The 22651-nt window shown below is 69.7% G+C and overlaps 1 protein-coding gene across 20 annotated transcripts; it reads left to right on the forward strand.

The window, feature by feature from the left end:
• The first annotated feature begins 130 nt into the window (after positions 1–130).
• Positions 131–22648, forward strand: CPSF1 (cleavage and polyadenylation specific factor 1). 20 transcript variants are annotated; one of them, XM_082324797.1, is made up of 38 exons: positions 131–165; positions 1116–1307; positions 1439–1466; positions 2129–2262; positions 2354–2434; positions 2565–2716; positions 2813–2959; positions 3055–3194; positions 3287–3397; positions 5402–5495; positions 5601–5688; positions 5785–5910; positions 6520–6571; positions 6752–6846; positions 6939–7013; positions 7120–7200; positions 7863–7952; positions 8041–8157; positions 8268–8409; positions 8505–8683; positions 8774–8910; positions 9022–9196; positions 9321–9527; positions 10675–10764; positions 10855–10998; positions 11099–11251; positions 11929–12045; positions 12776–12866; positions 13818–13902; positions 14018–14159; positions 15792–15944; positions 16030–16206; positions 16294–16360; positions 17433–17480; positions 17569–17721; positions 19245–19374; positions 21325–21463; positions 22504–22648. In XM_082324797.1, the coding sequence occupies exons 2-38, from the start codon at positions 1164–1166 to the stop codon at positions 22549–22551; spliced, it is 4332 nt and encodes a 1443-aa protein (XP_082180923.1). In that variant the 5' UTR covers positions 131–165; positions 1116–1163; the 3' UTR covers positions 22552–22648. The 20 variants fall into 20 exon arrangements, 18 of the variants coding, with proteins under 18 accessions (XP_082180923.1, XP_082180930.1, XP_082180928.1 ...); XR_014229543.1 differs by lacking the exon at positions 22504–22648 and having other exon boundaries at positions 17433–17721; positions 19286–19374; positions 21325–21462; XR_014229544.1 differs by lacking the exon at positions 22504–22648 and having other exon boundaries at positions 17433–17716; positions 21325–21462.
• Positions 22649–22651: the final 3 nt, after the last annotated feature.

Below are 22651 nucleotides of genomic sequence, written 5' to 3' on the forward strand. Positions count from 1 at the left end.
AGGCCCCTATGGGGCGCCATAGGCCCGCCCCCCCGCGCTGGAGGACCGCCCTCTCGCTGGCGCAGCGGCCCAGCGCGGCCCCGAGCGCGGCCGCTCTAGCGCGCACTTCCGCCTCCTCGCTGGTCGGGGGCGGGGCTTCCGGCGGCGCGCGCGCGGCGCGGAGCGGTGAGGGGCGGCGGGGGGCGAGAATTTGGGGGAATTCGGGGGGATTTGGGGTTTTTTGGGGGGCGGGGGAGCCCCATGGGGGGGATGTGGGGTTTAGGGGTTCCCCGTGGGGGGGATGTGGGGGTTGGGGGGGGATGTGGGGTTCCGGGGGGGCAGAGGAGCCCCATGGGGGGGGGGATGTGGGGTTTTGGGGCTTCTCTGGGGGGGGGATGTGGGGTTGGGGGGCGTTTGGGGACCCTGGGGGGGATTTGGGGCTTGGGGGGGGCCATGGGGGGGGTGTGGGGTTCTGGGGGGCAGAGGAGCCACATGGGGGGGTTTGGGGGGGCCGCATGGGGGGGGAATTTGGGGTTGGGGGGCGTTTGGGGACCCCTTGGGGGGGGTTGTGGGGTTTTGGGGAGCCCTTAGGGGGGGTTGGGGGGTTTAGGGGGCCCCATGGTGGGGATTTGGGGGCTGAGGAGCCCCTTGGGGGGGGGGATGTGGGGTTTAGGGGCCCCATGGGGGGGGGATGGGGGGTTTGGGGGCCCCATGGGGGGGGATGTGGGGTTTGGGGGCCCCATGGGGGGGGATGTGGGGTTTGGGGGAGCCCCATGGGGGGATGTGGGGTGTGTGGGGGTCCATGGGGGGGGATGTGGGGTTTCGGGGCCCCATGTGGGGTTTAGAGGCCCCATGGGGGGGGGATGTGGGGTTTGGGGGGGTCCATGGGGGGGGATGTGGGGTTTAGGGGCCCCATGTGGGGTTTAGAGGCCCCATGGGGGGGCGGATGTGGGGTTTGGGGGGGTCCATGGGGGGGATGTGGGGTTTTGGGGGGGGGAGGGCTGAGCACCCTCAAACCACAGCAACTTTCCGGGCCTGCACCCCGCAAAATCAGGGTGCTCTTGGGGTGCCGGGCCCCCCCCTGCGGGGGGGCCCGGCACCCCAAGAGCACCCTGATTTTCCCCCCCCCCCCCCAGGTGTTGATTTTGGGGGGGCTGCACCCCAAAAAAAGAGCCGGGGGGGGGATGTACGCCGTCTACAAACAAGCCCACCCCCCCACGGGGCTGGAGTTCTCCATGTTCTGCAACTTCTTCTCCAACGCCGAGCGCAACCTGGTGGTGGCCGGCACCTCCCAGCTCTACGTCTATCGCCTCAACCACGACTGTGAGGTAAAAACCCCCCCCAAAACCCCCCCCCCCCGACCCCCCAAAACCCCCCCCGACCCCCCAAAACCCCCCCAGCCCCCCCAAAAAATCAAGTTCTGGGGGTAGCTGAGGTTTCGCCCCCTTTTCCCTCGCAGACGGCGGCTAAAGGAGACAGGAATACGGGTAGGTGGGGGGTGGCACCCCCCCCCCCCGGGCTTTTTTGGGGGTGAACCCCTTCTTTTTTAGGGTTTGGGGGGGGGTTGTGGTGTCCTTGCACCCCAAAAGACCCCCCCCCGGGGGAGGGGGGTGGGAGTGGGGGGACCCCGGCCGGGCAGGGACGGGCAGCGCGTTCCCACTCCGCGGGGTCTCCCCGCTGTCACCCCGTCCCCGGGGGGGGTCTTTTGGGGGTGACCCCCCCCTTTTTTAGGGGTGGGGGGAGGGGTTGTGATGTCCTTGTACCCCAAAAGACCCCCCCCGGGGAGGGGGGGTGACACTGGGGGGACCCGGAACGGGCAGGGACGGGCAGGGTGTTCCCACTCCACGGGGTCTCCCCACTGTCGCCCCCCTCGCCGTCCCTGGGGGGGGGGTCTTTTGGGGGTGAACCCCCCCTTTTTTTAGGGTTGGGGGGGTCTCTGCGATGTCCTTGCACCCCAAAAGACCCCCCCCGGGGAGGGGGGTGACACTGGGGGGACCCGGGGCGGGCAGGGCGTTCCCACTCCACGGGGTCGGTGGCCGACGATGGGGGTGACGGCGGGCAGCGGGGAGCCGAGGGGGGGTGAGGACCCCCCCAGGGGCTCTGGCGGGGGCTGGGCAGCCCCCCCTGCCCGCCCCCTGCCCGCCCGCAGAAGGCAAAGGCCACAAGGAGAAGCTGGAGCTGGTGGCCTCCTTCGCCTTTTTCGGCAACGTCATGTCGATGGCCAGCGTGCAGCTGGCGGGGGCCAAGCGCGACGCCCTGCTCCTCAGCTTCAAGGACGCCAAGGTAGGGGCGGGGGGAGCCCCCCCGGGGGGGGGGGGAGGGGTGGCTTGGGGGGGAGGGGGGGGCTCTCACCCCTCCCCCGCTCCCCTCGCAGCTCTCGGTGGTGGAGTACGACCCCGGCACCCACGACCTGAAGACCCTCTCCCTCCACTACTTCGAAGAGCCGGAGCTGAGGGTGGGTGCCGACGGCGGGGAGGGGGGTTTGGGGGTTCCCTCGCGTAAGAGGGGGGGGGGGGCGGGGACCCCAAAAAAATGTCTCTGCCCCTCCCCCCCCCCCCCCCCCGTTTTCCCCCCCCCCCCCGCAGGACGGCTTCGTGCAGAACGTCCACATCCCCCGGGTGCGGGTGGACCCCGACGGGCGCTGCGCTGTCATGCTGATCTACGGCACCCGCCTGGTGGTCCTGCCCTTCCGCCGCGACACCCTGGCCGACGAGCACGAGGGGCCGGTGGGAGAGGGGTGAGGCTCCCCCTCCCCCCGCCGCCCCTCCCCCCGCCGCCCGCGGGCGCTGGGGGGGGGTCTCCTGAGCCTCCCCCTCCCCCCCCCCCCCCGCAGGCAGAAATCCAGCTTCTTGCCCAGTTACATCATCGACGTGCGGGAGCTGGACGAGAAGCTCCTCAACATCATCGACATGCAGTTCCTCTACGGCTACTACGAGCCCACCCTCCTCATCCTCTTCGAGCCCAACCAAACCTGGCCGGGGTGAGCCCCCTCGCCTTCCCGCCGCAACCCCCCCCCCCCCCCCGCCACGGCGTGCCGCCGCCGCCGCCGCGGGGTGACGCCGGCGCTGTCGGCAGGCGGGTGGCGGTGCGCCAGGACACCTGCAGCATCGTGGCCATCTCCCTCAACATCATGCAGAAGGTTCACCCCGTCATCTGGTCCCTCAGCAACCTCCCCTTCGACTGCACCCAGGCGCTGGCCGTCCCCAAGCCCATCGGTGAGCGCCGGCGCGGGCGCGGCGCGGCGGCGGCATGGCGGCGGCGGCGCGGCGACGGCGGTGTCTCTCTCTCTCTCTCTCTCTGGCGGCAGGAGGGGTGGTGATCTTCGCCGTCAACTCGCTGCTCTACCTCAACCAGAGCGTGCCGCCCTACGGCGTCGCCCTCAACAGCCTCACCAACGGCACCACCGTCTTCCCCCTGCGTAAGGGCCCCCTCCTCCTCCTCCTCCTCCTCCTCTTCCTCCCTGTGGTTTTCCTTCTCTTCTTCCTCCTCCTCCTCCTCTTCTCTTCCCTTCATCCTCATCCTCCTCGTCCTCGTTCTCTCTGTGCTCGTCTCCCTTGTCCTCCTCTCCGTCCTTCTCTTTGCCTTCGGCCTCCTTTTTCTCCTTTCTGTTCTTCTCGTCTTCCTCATCCTTTTCATCTTGTCACTTTTCTTCCTCTTCTTTTTCTTTCTCATTTTCTCCTTTTTTCTCTTTTTCCTCTTGTTTCTTCTTTTTCTTGTTTTTCTCTTTGTTTTGGTCATTTTCATTTCCTTCCTCCTCTTCCTCCTCCTCTTCCTCCTCTTCCTCCTCTTCCTCCTCTTCCTCCTCTTCCTCCTCTTCCTCCTCTTCCTCCTCTTCTTCTCCTTCGTTCTCCTTCTCTTTTTTGTCCTCGTTTTCTTTTTCCTCCTTTTCTTCACTCTTTTTCCTTTTCTTTTCGTTCTTCGTTCCTTTTCTTTCTCGTTTTCCTTCTCTTCCTTCTGCTTCTCCTTCGCCCGTTTGTATTCCTCCTGCTCTTCTTCCTTTTCCTCTTCCTCCTCCTCTTCTTCATCCTCTTCACCTTCTTTGTCCTACTTCTCCTTGTTTTCTTTCTTCTTCTCCATTTTCTCTTCTTTGTTCTCCTCCTCCTTCTCTTTGTCCTCGCTGTCCTCTTCCTTCTTCTCTTCTTCCTTCTCTTCCTCGCTCTCTTTCTTCCTCTTCTCTTCATCCTCCTCCTTCTCCTCTTTGTCCTGCTCTTTGCTCTCCTTCTCATCCTCTTCCTCACTGTCATTGTCTTCCTCCTGTCTTCCTCTTCGTCCTCTTTCTTCTTCTCCTCCTCTTTGTCCTCCTCTTCCTTATCCTCTTCTTCCTCCTCTTCTTCTTCCTTTTTCTCTTCTTCTTCTTTCTCTTTCTTCTTTCCCTCTTTTTTGTCCTGCTCTTCTTTGTTCTTCTTCTTCTCCTCATTCTTGTTCTTCTACTCTTTCTCTCCATCATCCTCATCCTCTTCTGTTCTCCTCCTTCTTCTGCTCCTCGTTCTTCCTCTCGTTATCGTTCTTCTCCTCCTCATCGTCGTTCTCCTCTTCTTCCTCGTTCCCCTCTTCTTCCTCATTCTCCTCTTACTCTTCTTTGTCATTGTTCTCCTCTTCTTCCTCATTTTCTTTCGTTTCCTATTGTCCTCTTCTTTCCCACTCTTGTGTTCTTTCTGTGCTCTTCCTTATCTTCCTCATCCTCCCGTCCCCCTTGTGCTCCTCCTCTTCTTCCTCCTTTTCGTTTCTTCTCTTCCCCTTCTTTGTCCTTCTCCTCCTCGTTCTCGTTCTTCTCCTTCTCCTCTTCATCCTCCTCATCCTCCTCTTTGTTCTCCTCCTTGTTCTGCTCCTCATCCTCTTCCTCATTGTCGTTCTCCTCCTCGTCCTTCCTCGTTCTCCTCCTTCCTCGTTCTCCTCCTCTTCCTCATCTCTTTCTCTTTTTCCTCGTTTTCCTGCTCTTCTTCCTCGTTCTCCTCTTACTCTTCTTCCTCATCGTGCTCCTTTTTCTCATTCTCATTTTCTTTTTCTTCTCTTCCTTATCTTCCTCATCCTCCCGTCTTCCTCGTCCTGCTTCTCTTCTTCCTCCTTTTCTTCTTGTTCCTTTTCCTCTTTTTTCTTCTTTTCCTCATTCTCTTTCTTCTTGTTCTACTCTTCATCTTCCTCATCCTCCTCTTTGTTCTTGTCCCTGTTCTGCTGCTCATCCTCCTCCTCTTCCTCGTTCTCCTTCTCCTCTTCCTCGTTCTTCTCTTACTTTTCTTCCTCCTTCTTCTCTTACTCTTGTTCTTCATCATCCTCTTCTTTCTCATTCTAGTTTTCTTTCTTCTCCTTTTCCTTGTCTTCCTCCTCCTCCTCGTCCTCCTCCTCCTCCTCCTCCCCCTCCTCCTCCTCCTCCTCCTCCCCGGCCCCTCTGGGGGTCCGGGCGCTCACCCTCCCTCTCCCGCAGGGGTGCAGGACGGGGTGAAGTTGACGCTCGACTGCGCCCAGGCCACCTTCATCTCCTACGACAAGATGGTCATCTCGCTGAAGGGAGGGGAGATGTAAGCCGGGGGGGGGGCCGCCGTGGGCCACCCTGGGGCCACCGTGGGGCCGGCGTCCCCGCCCCCCAGGGTGCCACCCTCCCCCCGCGTCCCCTCTGTCCCCAGCTACGTCCTGACGCTGATCACGGACGGGATGAGGAGCGTCCGCTCCTTCCACTTCGACAAAGCGGCCGCCAGCGTCCTCACCACCTGCGTAAGCCCCCGGGGCGGGCGGACGGGGACCCCCCCCCGCGTCCCCCCCCGTCCCCCCCGCGTCCCCCCGTCACCCCCGCGTCCCCCGCCCCGGCAGATGGTGACGATGGAGCCGGGGTACCTGTTCCTGGGGTCGCGCCTGGGCAACTCCCTGCTGCTCAAGTACACGGAGAAGCTGCAGGAGCCCCCCGCCAACGGGGGCAAGGAGCCGGCCGACAGGCAGGTGAGGCCCCCTCCCCCCTCCGGGGCCCCCACCCCCCTCCCGGGGCCCCCACCCCCCTCCCGGGGCCCTGACCCCATTCCCAGTCCCCCAACCCCCGATCCCAGGGCCCCACACCCCTTTCCCACATCCCAGACCCCCTTCCCGGGTCCCGAACGCCCTTCCCGGGTCCCCACACCCCTTTCCCAGATCCCAAATCCCCATCCCAGGTCCCCCCCAGTCCCCAACCCCCCATCCCAGTCCCCAAGCCTCCTTCCCAGTCCCCCAGACCCCCCCTCCCAGTCCCCCAGACCCCCCCTCCCAGTCCCCCAGGCCCCCCTCCCAGTCCCCCCAGGCCCCCGTCCCAGTCCCCCCGACCCCCGTCCCAGTCCCCCAGACCCCCCCTCCCAGTCCCCCAGACCCCCCCTCCCAGTCCCCCAGACCCCCCCTCCCAGTCCCCCAGGCCCCCGTCCCAGTCCCCCCGACCCCCGTCCCAGTCCCCCCGACCCCCGTCCCAGTCCCCCGGCCCCCGTCCCAGTCCCCCAGACCCCCTTCCCAGTCCCCCCAGCCCAGCTGCAGCGCGGGGGCGCCGGGGGAGGGGCGGGGCTCTCCCATCCCTCCCCTCCCCCGCAGGAGGAGCCCCCGGTGAAGAAGAAGCGGTCGGAGCCCTCGGGGACCTGGGCAGGTGGGCGCCAGCGCCGGGACCCCCAGCCGCGCCGGGGCGGCGAAGGGGGGGCGTTGGGGGAGAAGCGGGGTCCCGGCGTCACCGCGGGGCGGCGCGGTGACGGGGGGGGGGTGACACGGTGACGGGGGGGGTGACACGGTGCCGGTGAGGGCGACGCGGTCTCCCCGTGCCGCCGGCCAGGCGGAAAATCGGCGCCGCAGGACGAGGTGGACGAGATCGAGGTGTACGGCAGCGAGGCGCAGTCGGGGACGCAGCTGGCCACCTACTCCTTCGAGGTAGCCCGCGACGGCGCGGGGGACGCCCCGGCGCCCCCCCGGCCCCTCCCCGCGTCACCGCGCCGCCTCCCCGTCCTCCCCTCCCCCCCCAGGTCTGCGACAGCATCCTCAACATCGGCCCCTGCGCCAACGCCGCCATGGGGGAGCCGGCCTTCCTGTCGGAGGAGGTGAGTCCCGGCAGCAGACGGGCAGCCCCTGCCTGCGCCCTGCCTGCGCCTCTGCCCGCAGCCCCGGGGCGGGACGGCGACGGCCACCGCTTTGTCCCGCTTCCAGTTCCAGAGCAGCCCGGAGCCGGATTTGGAGATCGTGCTCTGCTCCGGGTACGGCAAGAACGGAGCCCTCTCCGTCCTGCAGGTCGGACCGCGCTGCCCGCGCTCCGTGTCCCCTCCCCGGCTCCGTGTCCCCGCCCTGGCTCCGTGTCCCCTCCCCGTGGCTCCGTGTCCCCATCCCCGGCTCCGTGTCCCCGCCCTGGCTCCGTGTCCCCTTCCCGTGGCTCCGTGTCCCCTCCCCGGCTCCGTGTCCCCTCCCCGTGGCTCCGTGTCCCCATCCCCGGCTCCGTGTCCCCATCCCCGTGGCTCCGTGTCCCCTTCCCCAGCTCCGTGTCCCCTCCCCGTGGCTCCGTGTCCCCTCCCTGGCTCCGTGTCCCCTTCCCCAGCTCCGTGTCCCCTCCCCGTGGCTCCGTGTCCCATCCCTGGCTCCGTGTCCCCTCCCCGGCTCCGTGTCCCCTCCCCCTGGCTCCGTGTCCCCTCCCCGCCTCCCCCGCGCCCCCGCACTGCCCCAGGGCCTGCCCCGGCGCGAAGCCTCCGCCGCAGGTCAGGTACCGGTGCCACAGCACCGATCTGGGCCAAACCAGGGCCGCGCCGAAGCCTCGGGCGCTGCCTGTATCCGCCCAGCCACAGCCCCCAACCCCCCTTCTGCCCCACGGCGCCCGTGGGGCCGCCCCACGGCGGGTTCGGGGCTGCCCCACGGCGGGTTCGGGGCCGCCCGCCCTCACCTCTCCCCGCCGGCGCCCGCAGAAAAGCATCCGGCCCCAGGTGGTCACCACCTTCGAGCTGCCGGGCTGTTACGACATGTGGACCGTCATCGCGCCCCAAAAGAAGGAGGAGGTGGGTGGCTCGCGGCGGCCCCGGCCCCGCCGGACCTCACCGGGGGCGGCCGCGGCGCGGCGCCGCTCACCGGCGTTCCTCCTTCCAGCCGGAGGAAAACGCGGCGGGGGAGAACGCCGAGAAGGAGCCGGCTCCCGCCGAAGCGCCCGAGGAGGACGGCAAGCGGCACGGCTTCCTCATCCTCAGCCGCGAGGACTCCACCATGGTGAGGGGACGGCGGCGCGGCCGGGGCGGCGGCAAAGAGCCCGGCGTCTCCCGGTGCCGGCGTCTCCCGGCGCCGGGGCTGGGTTCCACCTCCTCTCCCTCCGCCCTCAGATCCTGCAGACGGGGCAGGAGATCATGGAGCTGGACACCAGCGGCTTCGCCACGCAGGGCCCCACCGTCTTCGCCGGTAACATCGGCGAGAACCGGTACATCGTCCAGGTGTCGCCGCTCGGCATCCGGCTGCTGGAAGGAGGTGGGCGCCGGCGGGGAGCGGGGCGGGGGGCACCCGCGGGTGCGGCGGGGATCCCCCCCTCCCCACCCCCTCCCCGCCCTTTTCCCCGGCCGCAGTGAACCAGCTGCACTTCATCCCGGTGGATTTGGGCTCGCCGATCGTTCACTGCGCCGTCGCCGACCCCTTCGTGGTGATCATGAGCGCCGAGGGGCAGGTCACCATGTTCGTCCTGAAAAGCGACAGCTACGGGGGCCGCACCCACCGCCTCACCCTCCAGAAACCCCAGCTGCACCACGTGAGTGCCGACAGCCGCCCCGGCGGGGCCCGGCGTCGCCGGCGGCCCCGCTCCCCGCCAGCTCGCCCTCCCCCTTTGCCGTCTCGCCAGCAATCCAAGGTGATCGCGCTCTGCCTGTACCGGGACGTCAGCGGGATGTTCACCACGGAGAGCCGGGCCGCCAGCGCCCGGGACGAGCTCTCCCTCCGCACCCACTCCGAGGCGGAGACCCTCATCCAGGACATCAGGTGGGTGCCGGGGGCCGGCGGCGCCGGTGCCGGCGGCGCGGGGAGGGAGCCGTCGCCTCCCCGAGGGCCGCGGAGGTGAGGGCTCGGCGTTTTCCCCGCCGGTGGGCGCAGCGAGACGGTGGACGACGAGGAGGAGATGCTCTACGGGGATTCGGGGGCTCTCTTCAGCCCGGTGAAGGAAGAGCCGCGCCGCAGCAGCCTCCCCTCCGCCGACCGCGATCCCCACCAGTACAAACCGGAACCCACCCACTGGTGCGTACTGGTACGGGAGAACGGCGCCATGGAGGTGAGACCCCGGCGGGCGATCGGGAAGGGACGCGGCCATCCGGCGGGATCCCCCCTGCCCGCGGCCGCCGCCGCGGCGCCGCTCCCTGCCCGTACCCCTGCCTGTACCCCTGCCCGTGCCGTAGATCTACCAGCTGCCGGACTGGCGCCTGGTGTTCCTGGTGAAGAACTTCCCGATGGGGCAGCGGGTGCTGGTCGACAGCTCCTTCGGGCAGCCGGCCGCCCCCGGCGACGGCAAGAAGGAGGAGGTGACGCGGCAGGGCGAGCTGCCGCTGGTGAAGGAGGTGCTGCTGGTGGCCCTGGGCAACCGCCAGAGCCGGCCCTACCTGCTGGTGAGCAGCGTGCCGGGGGGATGCCGTGCGTGCCGGGGGGATGCCGGGGGATGTGGGGGATGCCGGGGTACCGGGGGATGCCATGAGGGATGCTGGGTGATACTGGGGATGCCAGAGGTACCGGGGATGCCGGAGGGATGCCGGGGGCTGCCGGGATGCCGGAGGGATGCTGGGGGATACCGGGGTGCCGGGGGCAGCCGGAGGGATGCTGGGTGATACTGGGGATGCCGGAGATGCCGGGGGGCCGGAGGGATGCCGGAGGCATGCCGGGGGATGTGGGGGATGCCGGGGGGTGCCGAGGTGCCGGAGGGATGCCGGGGGATGTGGGGGATACTGGGGATGCTGGAGGGATGCCAGGAGATGGCGGGGGATGCCGGGTGTGCCGGGAGATGCCGGAGGGCTCCCGGAGGGATGCTGGGGATGCCGGGGGATTTGGGGGATGCTGGGAGATACTGGGGATGCCGGAGATGCGGGGGATGCCGGCGGGATGCCAGGGGGATGCCGGCTGTGCTGGGGGATGGTGGGGGATACTGGGGATGCTGGGAGATGCCGGGGGGACGTGGGGGATGCCTGGGATGCAGGGAATTCCGGAGGGATGCCGGGGGATGCCGGGTGTGCCGGGGGGATGCTTGGAGATGCCAGAGATACTGGGAGCGCTGGGGGGATGCTGGGAATGCCAGAGGATGCCGGAGATGCCGGGGGACGCTGGGGATTCTAGGGGATGCTGGGGGATACTGGGGGGATGCTGGGGGATACTGGGGGGATGCTGGGAGGATGCTGGGGATGCTGGGGGAAGCCAGAGGGATGCCAGGAGATGTGGGGGATGCTGGGAGATGCCGGAGGGGTGCTGGGGGATACTGGAGATGCTGGAGGATACTGGGGATGCTGGAGGGGTGCTGGGGGATCCTGGGGATGTCGGAGGGGTGCTGGGGGGTACTGGGGATGCTGGAGGGGTACTGGGAATGCTGGAGGGCTGCTGGGGGATACTGGGAATGCCGGAGAGGTGCTGGGGGATACTGGGAATGCTGGGGGATACTGGGGATGCTGGAGGGATGCTGGGAATGCTGGAGGGATGCTGGGGGATCCTGGGGCTGCCGGAGATGCCGGAGATGCCGGGGCTGCCGGGGCTGAGCGCGGCGGGCGGCAGGTCCACGTGGAGCAGGAGCTGCTGATCTACGAAGCCTTCGGCCACGACTCCCAGCTGGGCCAGAGCAACCTCAAAGTGCGGTTCAAGAAGGTGAGAGCGGGGAGGCGCCGCCGCCGCGGCACCGCCGTGGCACCGCCGCGGCACCGCCACGGCACCGCCGCCCTTCCCTCCCCCCCCCAGGTCCCCCACAACATCAATTTTCGGGAGAAGAAGCTGAAACCGTCGAAGAAGAAGCCGGAGAGCGCGGGGAGCGAGGAGGCGGGGGGACCCCGCGGGCGCGTCGCCCGCTTCCGCTCCTTCGAGGACATCTACGGCTACGCCGGGGTGAGCGCGGCGCCGGCGCCGGCGGGGACCCCCCGCGGGACCCCCCCCCGGTTCGGCGGAGGGGTGACGCGGTGTCGTGCGCCCCCCCGCCGCCGCCCAGGTGTTCATCTGCGGCCCCGCGCCGCACTGGCTGCTGGTGACGGCGCGGGGGGCCCTGCGCCTGCACCCCATGACCATCGACGGCGCCGTCGACTCCTTCGCCCCCTTCCACAACGTCAACTGCCCCAAGGGCTTCCTCTACTTCAACCGGCAGGTGGGGGGCTGGGGGGGGGTTTGGGGGGGGGTTTGGGGGGGCTATGGGGGGGGGCTATGGGGGATTTGGGGAGGTTGGGGGGGGTTGGGGGGGTTATGGGGGGATTTGGGGGGGCTATGGAGGATTTAGGGGGTTTTGGGGGGGCTATGGGGGGGGTTTGGGGGAGATTGGGGGGGCTATGGGGGGATTTTGGGGGGTTTATGGAGGATTTGGGGAGGGTTGGGGGGGATTGGGTGGCTTTGGGGGGGTCTGGGAGGGTTATGGGGGGGCTTTGGGGGGGGATTGGGGGGGCTATGGGGGGGCTAGGGAGGATTTGGGGGGATTGGGTGGCTTTGGGGGGGCTATGGGGGGGCTTGGGGGGTATGGGGGGGTTATGGGGGATTTTGGGGGGGTTATGAGGGATTGTGGGGGGCTTGGGGGGCTCCGGGGGGGTTATGGGGGGATTTTGGGAGGATTGGGGGGGCTGGGGGGCTATGGGGGGTTTGGGGGGGATTGGGGGGGTTATGGGGGGATTTGGGGGGGCTATGGGGGGGTTTGGAGGGATTTGGGGGGGATGGGGGGTTTATGGGGGATTATGGGGGGATTGGGGGGGCTTGGGGGGGATTTTGGGGTGGTTTGGGGGGGCTTTGGGGCTTGGGGGGGTCGGGGCGGCGCTGACGGCGCGGCGGCGGGGGCAGGGGGAGCTGCGGATCAGCGTCCTGCCCGCCTACCTCTCCTACGACGCCCCGTGGCCGGTGCGCAAGATCCCGCTCCGCTGCACCGCGCACTACGTCGCCTACCACGTCGAGTCCAAGGTACCGCGCCGCGCCGTACCGCGCCGTACGGTGCCACACGGCGCTGTGCCGTGCCGTACTGCGTCGTACCGCACCGTACTGCGCCGTACTGCGCCGTGCTGCGCCGTACCACGCTGTACCGCGCCATACCGTGCCATACGGCACTGTACCATATGGCACCGTACCACGCCATACTGCGTTGTACCACACCGTACCGTGCCGTACCGCGCCGTACTGCGCTGTACCACGCCGTGCAGTGCCATATGGCACTGTACCGTGCCGTACTGCGTTGTACCGCACCGTACCATGCCGTACCACGCCATACTGCGCCGTACCATGCCATACTGTGCCATACTGTGCCATACTGCGTTGTATCGCACCGTACCATGCCGTACTGCGCCATACCGCGCCATACCACGCTGTACCATGCCGTACCACGCTGTACAGTGCCATACGGTGCCGTACAGTACCATACGGTGCCATACCGCGCCGTACTGTGTCGTACTGCACCGTGCCATGCCGTACCGCGCTGTACCGCGCCATACCGCGCCATACGGCACCGTACCGTGCCATACTGTGTACGGTATCGCACCGTACCGTGCCGTACGGCGCCGTACCGTGCCCTGCGGCAGTGTACCGTGCCGCACCGCGCCGTACGGCGCCGCGCCGGGGGCCCCTGCCCGGCCGAGCGGGGCCGGCGGGGGTGGGGGTCCCCTCGGGGTCCCCGTGCCGACGGCGGCGTCGCCGGCAGGTCTACGCCGTGGCCACCAGCGTCATCAACCCCTGCACCCGCATCCCCCGCATGACGGGCGAGGAGAAGGAGTTCGAGAGCATCGAGAGGGGTGAGGCCGGCGGCGCCGCTGTCCGTCTGTCCCCTCCTGTCCGTCTGTCCTGAGCCCTGTCCGTCTGTCCCGGGCCCTATCCTGAGCCCCGTCCCCCCGTCCTGAGCCCCGTCTGCCTGTCCTGAGCTCTGTCCGTCTGTCCCGGGCCCTATCCTGAGCCCTGTCCCCCCGTCCTGAGCCCTGTCTGTCTGTCCTGAGCTCCGTTTCTCTGTCCTGAGCCCTGTCCCTCTGTCCTGAGCCCTGTCCTGAGCCCTGTCCCTCTGTCCCGAGCCCTGTCCGTCTGTCCTGAGCCCTGTCCGTCTGTCCTGGGCCCTATCCTGAGCCCCGTCCGTCTGTCCTGAGCCCTGTCCCTCTGTCCTGAGCCCTGTCTGTCTGTCCTGAGCCATGTTCCTCTGTCCTGGGCCCTATCCTGAGCCCTGTCCGTCTGTCCTGAGCCCTGTCCCTCTGTCCTGGGCCCTATCCTGAGCCCTGTTCCTCTGTCCCGAGCCCTGTCCGTCTGTCCTGAGCCCTATCCTGAGCCCTGTCCGTCTGTCCTGAGCCCTGTCCGTCTGTCCTGAGCCCTATCCTGAGCCCCGTCCGTCTGTCCTGAGCCCTGTCTGTCTGTCCCGGGCCCTATCCTGAGCCCCGTCCGTCTGTCCTGAGCCCTGTCTGTCTGTCTGTCCCGGGCCCTATCCTGAGCCCTGTCCGTCTGTCCCGAGCCCTGTCCGAGCCCTGTCCGTCTGTCCTGAGCCCTATCCTGAGCCCCGTCCGTCTGTCCTGAGCCCCGTCCGTCTGTCCCGGGCCCTGTCCTGAGCCCCGTCCGTCTGTCCTGAGCCCCGTCCGTCTGTCCCGGGCCCTGTCCTGAGCCCCGTCCGTCTGTCCTGAGCCCCGTCCGTCTGTCCCGGGCCCTGTCCTGAGCCCCGTCCGTCTGTCCCGGGCCCTATCCTGAGCCCGTCCCCCCGTCCCCCGCAGACGAGCGCTACATCCACCCGCAGCAGGAGGCCTTCTCCATCCAGCTGATCTCCCCGGTGAGCTGGGAGGCCATCCCCAACACCCGGTGAGCGCCGCGGGGCCGCGCCGGCGCGGGCCCCCTCCCCGCGCCGGCTTCCCTGGGGGGGGGTGGGGTGGGGTGGGGGGGAGGGGCCGGGCCCGATCCTGCCCCTCCGCCCCAGGATCGAGCTGGAGGAGTGGGAGCACGTCACCTGCATGAAGACGGTCTCGCTGAAGAGCGAGGAGACGGTGTCGGGGCTGAAGGGCTACGTCGCCGTCGGCACCTGCCTGATGCAGGGCGAGGAGGTCACCTGCCGCGGGCGGGTGAGGCGGGGCGGGGGGCTCGGGGGGCGCCCGGGGGGCTCGGGGGGCACCTGGGGGGCTCGGGGGGCTCGGGGGGCACCCGGGGGGCTCGGGGGGCACCCAGGGGTCTTGGGGGGCACCCGGGGGTCTTGGGGGGCTCAGGGGTCTTGGGGAGCTCAAGGGTCTTGGGGGGCGCCCGGGGGTCCTGGGGGACCCTCAGGGGGCACCTGGGGGGCTCGGGGGGCACCCGGGGGTCTTGGGGGCACCTGGGGGTCTTGGGGGGGCACCTGGGGGTCTTGGGGGGCTCAGGGGTCTTGGGGGGCTCAAGGGTCTTGGGGGGCACCCGGGGGTCTCGGGGGGCACCTGGGGGTCTTGGGGGCACCTGGGGGTCTTGGGGGGGCACCTGGGGGTCTTGGGGGGCTCAGGGGTCTTGGGGGGCTCAAGGGTCTTGGGGGGCACCCGGGGGTCTCGGGGGGCACTTGGGGGGCTTGGGGGCCACCCGGGGGACTTGGGGGACACCCGGGGGTCTTGGGGGGCACCTGGGGGACCCTCAGGGGGCACCCGGGGGTCTCAGGGGGCACCCAAGGGCTTCAGAGGGAGTCCAGGGGTTTTGGGGGGCACCTGGGGGTCTTGGGGGGCTCAGGGGTCTTGGGGGGCACCCGGGGGTCTCGGGGGGCACCTGGGGGGCTTGGGGGCCACCCAGGGGACTTGGGGGACACCCGGGGGTCTTGGGGGGCACCTGGGGGACCCTCAGGGGGCACCCGGGGGGCTCGGGGGGCACCCGGGGGTATTGGGGGCACCCAGGGGCTTCAGGGGGAGTCCAGGGGTCTCAGGGGGCACCCAAGGGTCTTGGGGGGCACCCGGGGGTCTTCAGGGGCACCCAGGGGTCCCAGGGGCTTCAGGGGGAGTCCAGGGGTCTTGGGGGGCGCATAGGAGTCTCGGGGGGCACCCGGGGGCTTCAGGGGGGCACCCAGGGGTCTCGGGGGGCACCCGGGGGTCTCGGGGGACCCTCAGGGGACACCCAGGACTTTTAGGGGACACCCGGGGGTCTTGGGGACACCCAGCGGCTTCAGGAGATGCACAGGGGTCTTGGGGGACACCTGGGGGTCTTGGGGGCCACCCAGGGGATTTGGGGGACACCCGGGGGACTTGGGGACACCCAGGGGTCTTGGGGGACCCTCAGGGGACACCCAAAGGTCTCAGGGGACACACGGGGGTCTCGGGGTGCTCCCAGGGGTCTTGGGGGACCCCCAGGGGTCCACGGGATGCACAGGGGCTTCAGGGGACACCCGGGGGTCTTGGGGGGGTCCCAGGGGTCTTGGGGGGCACCCAGGGGTCCCAGGGGTCTTGGGGGGCACCCAAAGGTCTTGGGGGGGTCCCGGGGGATTTGGGGGGCACCCAGGGGGTTTGGGGGGGTCCCGGGGGATTTGGGGGGCACCCAGGGGATTTGGGGGGGTCCCGGGGGTCCCGGGGGATTTGGGGGGCACCCAGGGGATTTGGGGGGTCCCAGGGGTCCCGGGGGGCGCCCAGGGGTGCGGCAGCCCCAGCCGCGCTCTCCCCACGCCCCCCCCCCCCCCCCGCCTGCGGCGGGTGCCTCCGGGGGCGTCCCAGCCCCCCAGCCCCCCATCCGTCCGTCCGTCCGTCCCCGCCCAGATCCTGATCATGGACATCATCGAGGTGGTGCCGGAGCCGGGGCAGCCGCTCACCAAGAACAAGTTCAAGGTCCTGTACGAGAAGGAGCAGAAGGGGCCGGTCACCGCCCTCTGCCACTGCAACGGCTACCTGGTCTCGGCCATCGGCCAGAAGGTGAGGGGGCCGCGCCGGGGGCCGCGGCGGCCACCGCGGCGGGGGCTCGGGGGCCTCACCCGCGCCGCCACCGCCGCCGCCGCAGATCTTCCTGTGGAGCCTGAAGGACAACGAGCTGACGGGGATGGCCTTCATCGACACCCAGCTCTACATCCACCAGATGATCAGCGTCAAGAACTTCATCCTGGCCGCCGACCTGATGAAGAGCATCTCCCTCCTGCGCTACCAGGAGGAGAGCAAGACCCTCTCCCTCGTCAGCCGGGTAACGGCGCCGCCGCCGGCACCGGCGGGGGGGCGCGGGGCTCCCTGCCGGCACCTGCCCCCGTGACGCCGCCGCGTCTCCCTGCAGGACGCCAAGCCCCTGGAGGTCTACAGCGTGGACTTCATGGTGGACGGCAACCAGCTGGGCTTCCTGGGTGGGTCCCGGCGCCGCCGCGGGGCTCCTGACGACGACGCGGGGCTACCGGCGCTGCCGCGGGGCTACCGGTGGTGCTGCGGGGCTACCGGTGGTGCTGCGGGGCTTCTAGCACTGCCACGTGGCTCCTAGCACTGCCACGTGGCTACCAGTGGTGCTGCGGGGCTTCTAGCACTGCCACATGGCTCCTAGCACTGCCACGTGGCTACCGGCACTGCCACGTGGCTACCAGTGGTGCTGCGGGGCTCCTAGCACTGCCACGTGGCTCCTAGCACTGCCGCATGGCTACCGGCACTGCCACGTGGCTACCAGCACTGCCGCGTGGCTCCTAGCACTGCCGCATGGCTACCGGCACTGCCACGTGGCTTTTAGCACTGCCACATGGCTCCTAGCACTGCCGCATGGCTACCAGCACTGCCGCGTGGCTCCCAGTGGTGCTGTGTGGCTATCAGTGCTGCTGCCTGGCTCCTGGCACTGCCAGATGGCTCTGGTGCTGCTGTGTGGCTACCGGCACTGCTACGTGGCTACTGGCACTGCCAGATGGCTCCGGTGCTGCCGTGTGGCTCCCAGCACTGCTGTGTGGCTCCTAGCACTGCCATGTGGCTACCAGCACTGCCGTGTGGCTCCGGCACTGCTACGTGGCTCTCGGTGTTGCTGCATGGCTCCTGGCACTGCTATGTGGCTACTGGCAGTGCTGCGTGGCTCCTGGCACTGCCGCATGGCTCCTGGCACTGCCATGTGGCTACCAGCACTGCCGTATGGGTCCTGGCACTGCTACGTGGCTCCCATTGCAGCCATGTGGCTCCCAGCAGGACCGTGTGGCTCCCGGTGCTACCGTGTGGCTCCCGGCGCTGCCGCGTGGCTCCCGGTGCTGCCCTGTGGCTCCCGGTGCTACCATGTGGCTCCGGCGCTGCCATGTGGCTCCCGGTGCTGCCGTGTGGCTCCGGCGCTGCCGGGGAAGCCAGACCGGCCCCCGTGGCGTCCGCCCCGCCCGGGCCGGCGTGGGGCAGGGGGATCCGGCGGTGCCGACGGCGCCACTTTGGCTTCTCCGGCAAAGCTCCATCTTCCCGCAGTGTCGGACCGGGACCGCAACCTCCTGGTGTACATGTACCTGCCCGAAGGTGAGCCTGGCGGCGGGGGGCCACCGGCCGCCGCGCCGCGCCGCGCCGCGCCGCCGGCCGCCGTGCCATGCCGCGCCGTGTCCCGCAGCCAAGGAGAGCTTCGGCGGGATGCGGCTGCTGCGCCGCGCCGACTTCCACGTGGGCGCCCACGTCAACACCTTCTGGAGGACGCCGTGCCGCGGCGCCGCCGACGGCGCCAAGAAAACCAGCGCCTGGGAGAACAAGCACATCACCTGGTTCGGTGCGCGGCCGCCGGGGTTGGGGGTGCAGGATGCGGGCGGGGGGCTGGGGGGGGGGGGCTGGGATTTGGGATTGGGGTTTGGGGTGCAGGATGCGGGCAGGGTGCTGGGGTTTGGGGCGCTGGGTGCAGGTGGGGTCCTGGGTGCTGGGGTTTGGGGTGCAGGATGCGGGCAGGGATCCAGGATTTGGGGTGCTGGGTGCTGGGATTTGGGGTGCTGGATGCGGGCAGGGATCCAGGATTTGGGGTGCTGGGTGCTGGGATTTGGGGTGCTGGGGTTTGGGGTGCAGGATGCGGGCAGGGATCCAGGATTTGGGGTGCTGGGGTTTGGGATTGGGGTGCTGGGATTTGGGGCGCTGGGTGCTGAGGTTTGGGGCGCTGGGTGCAGGTGGGGTCCTGGGTGCTGGGGTTTGGGGTGCAGGATGCGGGCAGGGATCCAGGATTTGGGGTGCTGGGTGCTGGGATTTGGGGTGCTGGGGTTTGGGGTGCAGGATGCGGGCAGGGCCCCAGGATTTGGGGCGCTGGGTGCTGGGGTTTGGGGTGCTGGGATTTGGGGTGCAGGATGCGGGCAGGGTGCTGGGGTTTGGGGCGCTGGGTGCAGGTGGGGTCCTGGGTGCTGGGGTTTGGGGTGCAGGATGCGGGCTGGGATCCAGGATTTGGGGTGCTGGGGTTTGGGATTGGGGTGCTGGGATTTGGGGTGCTGGGTGCTGAGGTTTGGGGTGCTGGGTGCAGGTGGGGTCCTGAGTGCTGGGGTTTGGGGTGCAGGATGCGGGCTGGGATCCAGGATTTGGGGTGCTGGGGTTGGGGTGCTGGGTCTTGGGATTGGGGTTTGGGGTGCAGGATGCGGGCAGGGTGCTGGGTTTGGGGGTGCTGGGTGCTGGGGTTTGGGGTACTGGGTCTTGGGATTGGGGCGCTGGGGTGCAGGATGGGGGCAGGGTGCTGGGATTTGGGGCGCTGGGTGCTGAGGTTTGGGGTGCTGGGTGCGGGCAGGGATCCAGGACTTGGGGTGCTGGGGTTTGGGATTGGGGTGCTGGGATTTGGGGTGCTGGGTGCTGGGTCTGGGGGTGCAGAATGCGGGCAGGGCCCCAGGATTCAGGGCGCTGGGGTGCAGGATGCGGGCAGGGTGCTGGGATTTGGGGTGCTGGGCGCTGGGGTTTGGGGTGCTGGGTGCGGGCAGGGATCCAGGACTTGGGGTGCTGGAGTTTGGGATTGGGGTGCTGGGATTTGGGGTGCTGGGGTGGGGGGTGCTGGGTCTTGGGATTGGGGCGCTGGGGTGCAGGATGCGGGCTGGGTGCTGGGTCTGGGGGTGCAGGATGCGGGCAGGGCCCCAGGATTTGGGGTGCTGGGCACTGAGGTTTGGGGTGCTGGGTGCAGGCGGGGTCCTGGGTGCTGGGGTTTGGGGTGCTGGGTGCTGGGATTGGGGCGCTGGGGTGCAGGATGGGGGCAGGGTGCTGGGTGCGGGGGCTGGGGGCGCTGGGCGCGGGGCTGGGGCGCAGGATGCGGGCGCTGACGCGGGGGTGCCGCAGCGACGCTGGACGGGGGCGTGGGGCTGCTGCTGCCGATGCAGGAGAAGACGTACCGGCGCCTGCTGATGCTGCAGAACGCGCTCAGCACCATGCTGCCCCACCACGCCGGCCTCAACCCCCGCGCCTTCAGGTACCGCCCCGCCCCGCCGCCGCCCCGCGGCCGCCCCACGGCTGCCCCACGGCACCCACACCCACCCCACGGCACCCACGGCCGCCCCACGGCTGCCCCACGGCTGCCCCACAGCCACCCCACAGCTGCCCCACGGCCGCCCCACGGCACCCACGGCTGCCCCATGGCACCCACACCCGCCCCACGGCACCCACGGCTGCCCCACAGCCACCCCACAGCACCCACACCCGCCCCACGGCACCCACGGCTGCCCCACACCCACCCCACGGCACCTACACTTGCCCCACGCCTGCCCCATGGCACCTACAGCTGCCCCACAGCCGCCCCACGGCACCCACAGCTGCCCCACGGCCGCCCCATGGCACCCACAGCTGCCCCACACCTGCCCCATGGCACCCACACCCACCCCACACCTGCCCCATAGCACCCATGGCTGCCTCACACCTGCCCCACAGCACCCACCCGCCCCACAGCCACCCCACACCTGCCCCATGGCACCCACAGCTGCCCCACAGCATGGTGCTGACCCACAGCACGGCCCTGACCCCCGGCCACCCCATGGCTGCCCCACGGCATGGCACTGCCCCACAGCATAGCCCTGACCCACAGCTCAGCCCTGTCCCCACGCCTCGTCCCCAGCCCCACACCTTATCCCCTGCCCCACACCTTGTTCCATGTCCCCAGCCCCACAGCTCATCCTCAGCCCCACACCTTGTCCTTGTCCCCACATAGTCCCCGTCCCCAGCCCCACACCTCCTCCCAGCCCCACACCTCGTCCCTGGCCCCACACCTCCTCCCTGCCCCACACCTCGTCCCGGCCCCAGCCCCACACCTCATCCCTGGCCCCACACCTCTGCCCCACGCCTCGTCCCGGCCCCAGCCCCACACCTCATCCCTGGCCCCACACCTCTGCCCCACACCTCATCCCTGGCCCCACACCTCTGCCCCACACCTCGTCCCCAGCCCCAGCCCCACACCTCATCCCTGGCCCCACACCTCTGCCCCACACCTCGTCCCCAGCCCCAGCCCCACACCTCATCCCTGGCCCCACACCTCTGCCCCACACCTCATCCCTGGCCCCACACCTCTGCCCCACACCTCGTCCCCAGCCCCAGCCCCACACCTCGTCCCTGGCCCCACACCTCGTCCCTGGCCCCACACCTCTGCCCCACACCTCGTCCCGGCCCCACACCTCTGCCCCACACCTCATCCCTGGCCCCACACCTCTGCCCCACGCCTCGTCCCGGCCCCAGCCCCACACCTCGTCCCTGGCCCCACACCTCGTCCCTGGCCCCACACCTCTGCCCCACACCTCGTCCCCGGCCCCAGCCCCACACCTCATCCCCGGCCCCACACCTCTGCCCCACACCTCGTCCCCGGCCCCAGCCCCACACCTCGTCCCCGGCCCCACACCTCTGCCCCACACCTCGTCCCCGGCCCCAGCCCCACACCTCGTCCCCGGCCCCACACCTCTGCCCCACACCTCGTCCCGGCCCCAGCCCCACACCTCATCCCCGGCCCCACACCTCTGCCCCACACCTCATCCCTGGCCCCACACCTCTGCCCCACACCTCGTCCCTGGCCCCACACCTCTGCCCCACGCCTCGTCCCGGCCCCAGCCCCACACCTCATCCCTGGCCCCACACCTCTGCCCCACGCCTCGTCCCGGCCCCGGCCCCACACCTCATCCCTGGCCCCACACCTCTGCCCCACGCCTCGTCCCGGCCCCGGCCCCACACCTCGTCCCTGGCCCCACACCTCTGCCCCACGCCTCGTCCCGGCCCCGGCCCCACACCTCGTCCCCGGCCCCACACCTCTGCCCCACGCCTCGTCCCGGCCCCAGCCCCACACCGTCCCCGTGCCCCTCGGCTCCCGCCGCCCCGCGCCGGCTCCGGCCCCCCGGCGGGGCGGGCGGCGGTGGGGCGGGTGCCATGGGCGCGCTGGGCGCAGGCTGCTGCACGCGGAGCGGCGCGTCCTGCAGAACGCCGTGCGCAACGTCCTGGACGGGGAGCTGCTGAACCGGTACCTGTACCTCAGCGCCATGGAGCGCGGGGAGCTGGCCAAGAAGATCGGCACCACGCCCGACATCGTCAGTGGGGCGGGGCCGGGGGGCGGGGGGGTGGGGGGCTGGGATGTGGGGCGGGGATGGGGGGCTGGGCCGGGGGGCTGGGCAGTGGGGCAGGGGTGGGGGGCAAGGCTGTGGGGGGCTGGGCTGGGGGGCTGGGTTGTGGGAGAGGGATGTGGGGCAGGGATGGGGGGCTGGGCCATGGGACAAGGGTGTGGGGCTGGGCTCTGGGGTAGGGCCATGGGGCGGGGATGGGGGGCTGGGCTGGGGGGCAGGGGTGGGGGGCTGGGCTGTGGGGCGGGGATGGGGGGCTGGGCTGTGGGACAAGGGTGTGGAGCTGGGTTGTGGGGGAGGGATGTGGGGCTGGGCTGTGGGGCAGAGCCATGGGGCTGGGATGTGGGGCTGGGCTGTGGGGCAGAGGCATGGGGCAGGGCCATGGGGCTGGGATGTGGGGCTGGGCTGTGGGGCAGAGGCATGGGGCAGGGCCATGGGGCTGGGATGTGGGGCTGGGCAGTGGGGCAGAGCCATGGGGCTGGGATGTGGGGCAGGGCCATGGGGCAGAGCTGTGGAGCAGAGCTGCGGGGCAGGGTTGTGGGGCAGAGCCATGGGGCTGGGCCTTGGAGCAGAGCCATGGGGCAGAGCTGTGAGGCAGAGCCATGGGACTGGGATGTGGGGCAGGGCCACAGGGTACAGCCATGGGGCAGGGCCGTGGGGCAGGGCCGTGGAGCAGAGCCATGGGGCAGGGCTGTGGGGCAGGGCCGTGGGGCAGGGCTGTGGGGCAGGCCACCCTCAGCCCCACAGGCTCTGTCCTCTCACTGTGCCCCACATATGGGTGCGTCAGCTCCCTGCCCCACGGGCTCTGCCCCACAGAGCCGTGTGCCGGGGCTCCCCGTGCCCCACACAGGCCTGTGCCGGGGCTCCTGCCCTATAGGTTCTGCCCCATAGAGACACATCCAGGCTCCCTGCCCCATAGGTTCTGCCCCACAGAGCCGCGTGCTGGGGCTCCCTGCCCCACAGCCCCCCCCTCTGCCCCCCAAGTCCCCCCAACCCCTCTCTCCCCCCAGATCCTGGAGGACCTGCTGGAGATCGACCGGGTGACGGCTCACTTCTGAGGGCCCCGCGCCCCCCAACCGCCGCCCCCCGCCCCCCAACCGCCCCCCAACCGCCTCCCCTCCCCCCCCGGGACTGGAAATTTATTAAAAAAAGCCAGGA

This window comes from Platalea leucorodia (assembly GCF_965183815.1).
Source record: "Platalea leucorodia genome assembly, chromosome: 1".
NCBI classification, from domain to species: domain Eukaryota; kingdom Metazoa; phylum Chordata; class Aves; order Pelecaniformes; family Threskiornithidae; genus Platalea; species Platalea leucorodia.

What these genes read in the sequence shown, in the direction of transcription:
- CPSF1 (XM_082324790.1), top strand. Translation starts at nt 1,164, where the DNA reads ATGTACGCCGTCTACAAACAAGCCCACCCCCCCACGGGGCTGGAGTTC. An exon ending in GCCCTCGGGGACCTGGGCAG is followed by an intron (nt 6,572 to 6,751) that starts GTGGGCGCCAGC and finishes GCCGCCGGCCAG; the next exon opens with GCGGAAAATCGGCGCCGCAG. An exon ending in AGGTCACCTGCCGCGGGCGG is followed by an intron (nt 14,160 to 15,791) that starts GTGAGGCGGGGC and finishes GTCCCCGCCCAG; the next exon opens with ATCCTGATCATGGACATCAT.